The sequence below is a fragment of the Magnolia sinica genome, chromosome 2 (assembly GCF_029962835.1).
Source record: "Magnolia sinica isolate HGM2019 chromosome 2, MsV1, whole genome shotgun sequence".
Taxonomy (NCBI): domain Eukaryota; kingdom Viridiplantae; phylum Streptophyta; class Magnoliopsida; order Magnoliales; family Magnoliaceae; genus Magnolia; species Magnolia sinica.
In genome coordinates, this window is record NC_080574.1 from 108,044,711 (window position 1) to 108,056,399 (window position 11,689).

The window sequence follows — 11,689 nt, forward strand, 5'->3', positions numbered from 1 at the left end:
AATGTCTACCGTTGAAAAATTCTTAGGGTCCACAAAAGTTTTCAATCAAACTAATATTTGTTTTTCCCTTCATCCAGGTCTGTGTAACCCAGGGTGCTCCGTATCCGTTACGATACGCCCGTAACGGCCGAGATCGTTACACGTTACGGGATCGTAACGGCCACCCCCTCTTTTTTGTGCCCGTAACGGCTGTTACGGTACCGTAACAACTGTTACGGGCCTAAAGAAAAGAAAAGAAAAAAAACGTACATACCTTTCTTCTTTTTTTTTTTTTCTTTTTTCTTTTTCTTTCTTTTCTTCTTCTCCTCCTCCTCCTCCTTCTCGGGCTGCTGCTGCGGCCCTTCTTCTTCTTCTCTCTCTCTCTCTCTCTCTCTCTCTCTTTCTCTCTCTCTTTTCTTTTCGGTTTCCCTCTCTCTCTCTTCTTTTCATTTTGGGTCTTGGAAAAAGAAATGGACTGCGTGGCTGTTTCACAACCACACATTTCAAATTTATTTTTAAAAATGCTCCGTAGTGCACGCCGCACAGTGCACTTGCACTGTTTTGTTACGTGGGCCCCACCTTGATTTATGTGTAGTATATCCATGCCGTCCACTATAATGTTTATTTTCCATCGAACCTATTGATAAGGTCACAAATAGTAGCTTGATCTACTTAAGAAATTTTTAATGGTGGGAATTAAACCCTTATTTTGTGGTTCACCTAAGATTTGGATCAGCCTCATTTTTTGGACCATGCCCTAAAATAAGTTGGCAAAAAGGATGGCCCACATGGATATACAACAAATGCATTGAGGTGGGCCCCAGTTTTAAAGGGATACTCACTAGTGGTCCATCGAAGATTTAGATCTACCTGAATTTTTGGACCATGCCTTAAAATGAGTTGGCAAAACAGATTGATGGCATTGATATACAAATACATCGAGGTGGCCCGCCTGGCCCACTAGTGGTTCACCTGAGATCTGGATTTATCTTATTTTTTCCAATGCCCTTGAATGGGTAGCCAAAACGGATGGATGACATGGATATATAATACATAATCGAGTGGACCCCAGTACATGGCCCTAAAAATTTATACATGACGTATATATTAACTCAAAATTAACCAATTAAATTTTGGGACCATTGTTGTTAAGTCACAATCTCAAAATTAAATAACTCCTACAATTTTCATCATTAGTTTGTAGATACTTGTTTTTTGAAATAGGACCATTTGATATTTTTCATTTTTCACTGTCCAATAAATGTCCACCAATCCATTAGTGGGATAAGTGCCAATAGATTGCATTAATTTGAGGCTAATTTGGGGCATGAAATAGTCCTTAAACCAGCCCCAAATTGACAACAATATTTACCTTAATTTAATTTTAATTTTTTTAAAGATTTATGGGGAAAAATGATATTAAATTGTTAGGTATATGAATTACATAACAGGATACAAAAGTCCTTAAACTCTATATATTGAAATAAAATGCGTGTTAGTCACGAAGTATGCAATGCACTAGCACTACAAATAAAAAGGAAAACTTGAAAATATAAGATGTTTTGGTATTACATTCATTATAGTAAATTTATGTAGATATTATATAGTTAGAAAACTAAATATAAAAGGTTTGCAATTAATTTTAGGTTGTCAGGTTCATAAATCCATCAGACAACCCGATTTAGCATTCTCACCAAAGAGTGGACCGTTACACCACCATAAACATGTTCTAAATTATAAATGAATGCATATTTGGAATATTTAGAATATTCCGGATTTAATGGATATTTTTCATAATTTTTTGACAAAAAAATAAAAACAAAAATTTGCACCGTTACACACCCCATATCGGCCGTTACGGGACGTATCCGTATAGGTAACGGCGGGCACCGTTACGCCCACCAATACCGATACGGAATACCTTGGTGTGACCTTATGAACAGGTTGGATCTCAAATAAACATCATGGTAGGCCCTAGGAAGGTTTCAACAATGGGCATCACTGTCCCCATTGTTTTCTGTGGTGGGGTCCACTTGAGGTTTGGATCGGCATAATTCTTTGGCTCATGCCCTAAAATGATCTCTCCAAATTGATGGATGGTTTGGATACAACACATACATCATGGTGGGTTCCACCCACATAGTTGTTGACGTGGACTAGGACATACGCGGATTGCCTACTGATGCTGCCTGTGCCGAGTTGCGAGGTGGCTACTGGACAGTACTTTGTGGGCCCCACCATGATGTGTGTGTTATATCCATGCCATTTATCTATTTTCCGCATTATTTTAGAGCATGATCCTAAAAATGAGGCAAATCCAAATCTCAAGTGGACCACACAAGAAGAAATACGTTGTGATTGAACGACCGCCATTAAAAACTTCCTAAGGCCCACTGTAATTTTTATTTGCCATTCAACTTGTTGATTAGGTCACAAAGATCTTGATGAAGTGAAAACACAAATATCCACTTCATTTAAAGAATTTCCATTCAATGGTTGTGGCCCCAAGAAGTTTTTAATGGTGGGCGTTCAATTTCCACTGTTTCCTATGGTGTGGTCCATACGAGATTTTAATTTGCCTCAATTTTGGCATTACGGTCTAAATTTATTGGGGAAAATGGATGGACATAGTAGATAAAAACATACATTATGGTGGGGCTCACAGAGCACCATCCAGTAGATACTGGCTGCTGCCAACGTCAGAAGGCAATTCAGGTTCCGCTAGGAACTAGCTAGAGACGAATGGTCCTGTGGGGCTTGTGGTGGGGCCCACTATGATGTTTATAAGAAATCTAGTCCATCCATCCATTTTTTTGGAGTATATGAGGGCATGTGCTAAAAAATCAAGCAAATCCAAAGCTCAAGTGGGCCGCACGACATGAAACAATGAGGATTAAATGCCCATCTTGCCTCACTATTTCTTGTGGTGTGGTCCACCTGAGAATTTGATCTACTTCATTTTTAGGCCCATGCCCAAAATGAATTGGCTAGAAGGATGGAGGGAGCAGATATACAACATATAAATCGATGTGGGACTCACGTAATAGTTAGTGTCCAATAGTCTTATTTTAACAATTAAGTGTAAAAAATTAAGTGTCCTCAGAGGTTAGAAATATATATATATATATATATATATATATATCAACCAATTAAATATCCACTAACTAGCTGTAAAACTTAAAGCTGCCCACGAATTTAGTTGCATTAGTTCAGTCAGACAGCGCATAGCTTAGGACCCTATACAAAGGAAACCTATTATGTGTACTTCTTTTTTGAGATTTTATGATTTAAAAGTATGTATTAAGGTATTTTTTAATAATCCCTGAAGTTTCATTGAAAAATTCAACTAATTTCCCAATGTTTCCCCATGTTTCCTAAAAAGTGCGATAAATTACGTGATACAAACGATATATCCCATGCGACAACCGATATGTATCTGTATTCCTCAGGTGCGATACATTGTGCAATACTGATATTTCGAACATTGGTCCTTAGTTTGCCAACCATGCTGTAGGCGGGGAAGTCCCGATCACAACCCAACTCTACATTGTAGCTAACAAGGACCAAGAACATTTGCAATTGATATGGAGTCTAGAATTATGTAAACTCTTAAAGTTGAAGCTAGTCAATCCTGTATTTTAACTAACTGAATAAGCCCGTAGAAAACGAAGGGTCAATTATCTTACCCCTTTGGCCATGTAATGATGGTCACATGGCTTAATAATTGAACCTTCATCTTCTATTGGTTGATGGCTTCATGAGGGCTTTAATAATTTGCTATAAACTGAACAATTTCACTATTTCAGTAACTTTCTTTCAGATGCCAAGGCTATATATGTATCCCTGCATTCTAAGGACATTTTTGTAATTTCCATCAAAGCTAAGGGTGTTTAGTTTTTTGCATTTCCTATATTCTTTTTATGAATTTGGTCCCATTAAGGCCCTGTTTAGTTTCACAGAAATGCATTGGGGTAAATAGATTTTCTTCAGGGAATTCCATTTCCCCCTTAAGGGGTCATTATGCTCACTAGAATCTTAAAACGTAGAGTGTGTTTCCAAGAAACTTAATTATCTGATAAATTGATTCTGTTTATCGTGTTTGGGTACTGGGAAAGCCATTGTAAGGAATTTAGAAGCTATGTTTGGGTACAAAGTGAGCGAAAGAGGATTGTAAGGAATTCGGTGGGTACAGGGAAGGAGGAAGGGGATGAATAAAGTGCTATTTACATAAATGAATTCCCTTAGGAATCCATTTCTAGTTGTTTCCAAGCACCCAGGTAGCAAAATGACCTTATTTGGATTCATTATTTTCCTGAAAAAATCAATGGATATCTGTTCCCATTTGTTAGATTCCCAGGAAAAATGCCCCTTTCTTCCGAAATCCATTCTCCTGGTTAGTCGATCAAACCACTTGTATTAACATGTGGGGCCCACTCCTTACATGATCTTAACCGTGCTGGGTCCATCCTTAGTTGATGCTAACACATTTCCATGTGAGGACCACTATTAGTTGCTTCTAACCATATATACTTCCATTTGGGGCCCCTCATTAGATGATCTTAATCATGCAGGCCCACCATTAATCGATTCTTGCACATTTATTTCCATGTGAGGCCCATCGTTAGATGCACATTGGGCCAATTGTTAGACGATGGTCATCATTTTCGGCCCATTGTCGGTTAATACGGTGAAGAAGGATTCAGTTTCAAGTGTTGTTTGGGGCAAAATTCTTATGATAATTAGCGAAATGCACTAGTAATGCAGCGTCTGGCCCGAATGGACTTGAGCATTCCTATAATGAGAATGGTGCATCTTTGCTTGGCTGTATTCTTGGCCTCTTGGTGTTTCAAATAAAATTCATTACTGATATATAAAAAAAAGTGGTTCCCGCCGTTTGTTCATCCTAACACTTATATTTTGGAGGGGCCCCATCATTAGATGATCTTAACCATGTGGGACCCGTAGTTGATCCTAACCACTTCTATTTCCACTTGGGACCGTTGGTAGACGATCTTAACCATGTGGGGCACATCGTTAACCCAACCATATATTTCCATGTTGGGTTCCATCATTGGATGATCTTAACCATGTGAGGTTCACTGTTAGTCAATCCCCACAGACCAAACCAGTATTTTCATGTGGGGTCCATCGTTAGATTGATCTTAGCCATGTGAGGTCCATTCACTAGTTGATCCTAATCATGTGTATCTCCACATGGGGCCCATCACTAGTCGATCCTAACCACTTTTATTTCTGCACAGGGACCATCATTTGATGATCTTAACGATGTGGGGTATCATTGTCTATCCTAACCAAGCCTATTTTCCATGGGAAAAATCTTTGCCAAGATAGAGATTTTGAAATACTACCAACTTTATGGAAAATTTTGTTGAAAACCAAACAGTAGAAACATGTTTCAAATCCACCAATTTCTTGGAAATGACATTTTTCCAGAATGAATATTCTCACACTTTTTCCCCCTGAATCCAGACAGGCCTCTAGGGAATTTTGTTAATGTTTAACAGGTTAGCGGCATTAGGGACATGTTGGCACTTCTGTACCTCTGATGGGAGTAATGAACATGGTCTGGGAAAAATCTTTGCCAAGAAAGATTTTGAAATACTACCAATTTCATGGAAATTTTTGTTGAAAACCAAACAGTAGAAACATGTTTCAAATGCACCAATTTCTTGGAAATGACATTGTTCCAGAATGAATATTCTCACACTTATTTCCCCCTGAATCCAGACATGCCCCTAGCGAGTTTTGTCAAAATTAAACAGGTTAGCGGCATTAGGGATATGTGTTGGCCCTTCTGTATCTCTGATGGGAGTTATAAACATGTTCTTGTAATCTCCAAAGGTGCAGCTGTAAATATGATTATTTTGGGGCCCTAAAAGTTTTGGATCAATTTTTAAGCTTTCTGATACATAACTGCAGCATGACTGAATACTGGAACACTCTAGAAATGGAATTAATGAACAAAGCTTTTTTTTTAAAAGTTCTTTCCAATATGTTTCTTAAGATTTTAAAATCAGTAGGACCAAAATGGAGTATATAGAATGCAAGTGTTGATAACAATAGGAGTGAATATGAGGATTTTGTTAAGGGCCTTTTGGATTAGTGGAATGTAAAAAGTAAAATTGGAAAGTAGGGCATGACATATGATGTAAGTGGTGGAAAAGAATACTAAAAAAGTTGTATGTTTTATTTTTCGTGTTTTTCAGGGAAATGTGGAGTAGTCAGTGGTAAAGAAAAGATATTTCTCTCAAAAAGTGTGGAAATGAGGAGTTTTCGAAGAAAAGGAAAACGTCATTTTCGGAGGAAAACTGTGGAAAGGAAAACAACTTCCCAATGTTACTATTATGGCAATTGGCAGAAAACGTCACATCTGCAGAAAATATTTTCTTTTCCACGATTACTTTTTGGATTCCATCAATCCAAACAAGCTTTAAGATTGCTGACTGAGAAGTATCCCAAATGATCAGTTTTGATATCATGGGTTGATAATTCATGGCGGAGGGGTTGAGAAGGATGGTGCCATAGAACTAGAGATGGGCGGATGAAGTGAAAATGTGCCTTTGGAGTTTCATGTGATCACCGTATACCCATCAAACTAAAGGGGAAACTTTGTATGACGGATATAAAACCAGCCTTGCCTTGTGGGTTATAATGTTGGACAATCAAGGAATGACTTGTCCATAGGATGAGTGCAACTGAAATGAGGATGTTGAGATGGATGAGTGGCAAGACAAGGATAGAGTTAGAAATGAACATGTTTGGGGGAACTTAGGAGTAGCACCAATAGGTAATAAGATGAGGGAAGGGGAAGAAGGCTCTAAAGGATGTGGTTAGAAGTAGTAAGATTTGATGGCCTATGGTTTAATTGATGATATGGTCCTTTGTAGAGTGAAATGGCAGAACATAATTTTTTTAGCCGACCCCAATTAGTTGGGATTAGGCATAGATGGTGATGATGATGATGATTTCTTTCCGATACTTTTTTTCTCAGAGAACAACTTGAATGTGTCCGTGTTAATTTTCCCTCCTGCGATTGTTGAATGGAGGGAGATGATCATGCAACTCTCCGTCACACTGCTGTGTGAGCAAAATCTTTTCCCTTATTTCTTCTAATCATTATTAATTTTCTTTCTGTTCTTTTTCTTCTTTTGAACTAAAGGTTTGCATGATTGCATTCAATACATATTACTACCTACAAGAATGGACGATTTACATGGCTTTTTGGGGTGGTCAATACTGTGCTCTGTTATCGATGTTGTTGGTTCCTAGGTACACTGACAGTACCACAATGGTGACTAAACTAAAACTAGTATCTGGAACTCACAGATGTGGGACTGTAGTGGGCTAGATAGGCCGAGACTTATTCTAACAATACATTTAAACCACTTTCTTGCTTTATTTATAAAAGAATTAAAGGTCTTTCTTATATGAGGAATTATCATGTCCTAATGCATCCTCTGCACCCAACATAGGTCCATGTTTTGTTGATCTTGGACCATTGGTCTAACAGGTTGCACCATTGATAGGGAATGCCCCAAAACTTTTCCACATTGGAAGACTATCCATCTAATCTTCGCCTTTTCTCCAGGCCTTTGTTGTATTTCTCTCATAGTTGTCTATTTGTTGATAATGGATCTAACTGTCAGGAACTTCCAATTAGGGTGATCTTTGAGGTGTCCCCATCAATGGTAAGACCCGGCCGGATCACCTAACCATGGGCCTCTCATTTGCAGTGATTTGAATATTGGTATTGATGCATGTATCACACCCTTGGGATACGAAAATATATTGGTATTTCATGGGAAATATCGCATGTATCGTGGAATGTATTGCTGTTTTTTGGAAACATTGAGAAATTGATCGATTTTTTTTTAATGAAACTTCATGGGATGTTAAAAAAAGACATTATTACACTTACAACTCTAAAGATCACAAAAAACAAGTGCACATAATAAGTTTCCTTTGTATATGATCCTAAATTATACGCTGCCTGACAAAGTGATGCAATTATATACAAAATGAGTTCATTGAATGTATATAATATTTATATAACACGTAATTTATTAGCACATTGAATGTATTAATTAGTTGCATTAAATTTATCCTATAATGTATGGAGCATTTATTAAAAAATATTTTTATAATCTCTAAAAAATTAAATTTATTTTTGAAATAAATAATTGAGTGTGGACCTGTGGTTGATGTTAAGATCATGATACACTCATCAACACACATTAGGAACAAATTTTGGTTGGTTAGTGTATTTTTTTTTAAAAATTATTATTTATTTATTTATTCGATATTTTTTAATATTAAAAATAGTTTTTTAAATTATAAATTTCCATCAATATGTAGATCATATATGAGCACTTAACATGGTTTTTCCATATTTTAATCGCAAATTAAATTGTGTGAAATGGAGGAAATTTTGGATTTTTCTCAAATTCCCCATTTACCCCAAAATAAAAAATTGAAGGTAAAAATCTATGACATGCAAAATATGCAAAATCATGGATTACTAAGTCAGTTATACTGATTCTAAGCAATTTAAACAAGAAAAAATACCTCAACGGTTGGGTTCCAGTTTGTCTCCGCTCTCTGATCCTGATTTCCGTACCCAAATCCTCTTTTCTCTCCAAACAACTCAAAATGACCGGTTGAAATCCCCCCTGGCAGCCCCCCCAAAATAAATAAATAAATAAATAAAAAATAAAAACCCACTTCCACGTACAAAAGAGAAAAAGATTTATTATTATTATTATTATTCTTGTTTTTGCAAAGGGGCTGTATACATATCACATTATCACATGTATTGACAATATCAGGGACTTGTGTACTATGAGATATTGAAAATACTCAAAAATATCGCAATGCATCGATATATTGTCAATATATTTGGGCAATGGAGGAGTTTTACAACTCCCCCCTGGTTTGTATTGACAGTATGTGATACCAGTGGTATCGGTTGATATATCAGCCAGTCCTCATTCATGGAGAGGGCAAAAGACTGGAGGGCAGGGATCTTCCAATATGAAAGATTGTTGGAGCATGGTCTATCTGCAGTGGGTCCCATCAGATCAACTGTCTGGATAATGGGACAATGGTCCATACATGCTGAGCCCTGAGGATATCGTGCATGTCCTGGGTTCAGAGATCATATATTGTTGTTATTGTTTTATTTTCTTTTTCTTTTTCTTTTTTGATAGGTAATCTGAATGAATTTGTCAACCTGAGACCTCAATGTTGCAACGCAACCTGTTTACCATTGAGCTATGGGCTCGAACCCCAAAGATCACATAGTTCTTTTTTCTTTTAGATAGTGGATTATGGTGCCATATTTATGCCAGTTCCCATTAGAATAATTTTCTATTCTTGAACGTGTTCTGCAACACCCAATTTCTCTGATTGTCTATTGACTAGAATCACTTCATTTCCGTCTTCTTTTTTACCAACACTTTCAGTTTCCTTGCTATAATTCTTCTTTCCTGTTTGTTTCTTCATGCAATTGCAGGATGATGGAGTGGGGTTTGCTGCCACTGGCGGAAGCAAAGAAGGTCTATGAGAAAAAACTGAAAAAGAACCAGCTATCAAAGTTCAACTCCCCTGTAAAGTCTGTCACTGTTAAGAGAACAGTGCAAACCTCGACGAAGAAAACTGTTGAATCCAAAACTACTATGAAGGTATCCAAGAAGCGCAAGATGGATTGCAGTTCGGATAGTGAAAATGACTTCACTCCTGCCAAGAAGTCATCCAAGAAAGGCAAGATGGATGTCAATACAGACGACGACGATGATGATTTCACCCTCGCCAAGAGAAAAATTAAGAAACAAAAGGCTTCCAGTTAATCCACAGCCATATGCATCTTTCTTAAAACATTAGTAGCTTTTGTTTAGTTGCTTGATTCCGCAAGTACCATTCAATTTCAGTAGAAGTCAAAGCGAATTTAAGTACATCTTTTCTGGATCATGTGATTCCACACACCCACACACACACCCACACCCCTCAACGGATGATGAGTTACTATCGACCTTGCACTAATGGGCCAGATCTATCACCTGTGAATGACATCCAAGCCATCCAAAATGCTGTCCCCTGCACGAAGATTACCAAGCGCAAAAGGCATCAGATCCACTCAACAGGTGGGCATGCTAATCAGACTGTTGGTCTTCTGTTGTTTTAGTACAGTGGGGACAAGTGTTGGTCTGTTTTTTCATGCCGGGACCCACCCATGGTGATGGCTTGGATGTTGTATGGAGGTGACATTTTGGCACAGGTGGACAGTTATTTTGTCTTCCATTGATGTCATGAGTTTTTTAGATTTTTTTATTTTTTTATTTTTTTTTTCAGAAAAAAATTGCATGCCCATATTAATCTTTGCATTGGATGAAAAGAGAAAGGGGTTCTCAAAAAACATGCATTTTCGCTCACAGAAAATAAATGAGATGGGAGCAGTAGGTTTATCCAACTTTGAACAACGGATATTGGTTCGTTTCCTGCCTTTAAAAAGAGTCCATGAAAAGAAAATTAAAACAGTTAAAAAAGCCAGCAAACAGATTAGTGGCTAATGAATAGATGGTCAGGAAGGAACCATTGGCAAAAATCCAATGACCGTGATTGGTCGATCAGCTCAATTTTTGAGCTATGGCATGCCCATGGTCTAGCTTGCTGTTTGGACACTGTAAATGTGTCATTATTGAGCAATCCAAACCGTCCAATCCAATTCCTGTTTTACTGTTGCAATGTGTGGCTCTAACATTAAACTTTATGTTATTTTTTGTAGTGATGTTACTATTGTATTAGTCTTTTTTAATATTATTTTGTAGTGTTGTCTTTGTATAAAAAAAATTATATTATATATTGTTTATTAAAAAAAACAGGCTGACCCTTGTTCTGGCTCAGTACGGCTCGGCTCGACTCAGATATTTGACCACACCAAGCAAAGCTCAGGCTAGTATAATCTGGACCAAACCAAGCTCAAACAGCAGGGATAGGCTGAGGTGTCACATAAACGGAAGCGGGGTGGCTGGTGTACCTCACACCAGCTCTATAGCTGCTGAATTGACGTTAGCAAGTTCTGTGGGTCCCATCATGAGGTATGTGTTATATCCAAACCGTCCATCCATTTGGCGATCTCCTCTTAAGGCTTGAGACGAAAAATAAGAAATACCGAACTATCAAGTAGACCCCACACTGCAAAAAGCAGCGGGGATTGAACGTCTACCATTGAAACCCTTCTTGGGGTCACAGAAGTTTTGGATCAATATGATTTATTTATTTTTTTGCTGGCTTTTTTAACTGTTAGGAACAAACGGTGACCTTTCACAACCAACAAATACCTAACTTGTACATTCCACACCATCGTGTGCCGTAAAGCCAGTTACGTAAAGGAAGTGTTTCAAATAGCGCCCGTAGCATAGCGGTTGCATACGCTACGATGCGTAGCGTGGCCGTAGCGCTACGTCGCGTCCCAAATAGCGTAAATCCCCTGTAGCGTACGCTACAGGGGTCGTAGCATACGCTACAGCTACGTAGCATCCGTAGCGTAAGCTACAATGTATTTTTTTTTACTATTTTATTTTTTAATTATTTTTTTTCACGTTTTCTTTGTTTCTAATGTTGAGGAATGTGACACTTGTATTATACTTGATACTTTTAACCTATGAGATTTTTATTTCTTTTCATAATTGTA

General features: G+C 37.6%; 1 protein-coding gene across 1 annotated transcript in view; it reads left to right on the plus strand.

Annotated features, from left to right (window-relative positions):
• The window catches only part of LOC131237358 (uncharacterized), a 29,792-nt gene extending 19,842 nt beyond the window's left edge, over positions 1 to 9,950 (plus strand). Inside the window, exon 4 of the mRNA XM_058235076.1 lies at positions 9,512 to 9,950. Coding sequence (XP_058091059.1) covers positions 9,512 to 9,845 — 334 coding nt within the window. The 3' untranslated portion in view covers positions 9,846 to 9,950. The remainder of the gene's footprint in view (positions 1 to 9,511) is intronic.
• The last annotated feature ends 1,739 nt before the right edge of the window (positions 9,951 to 11,689 follow it).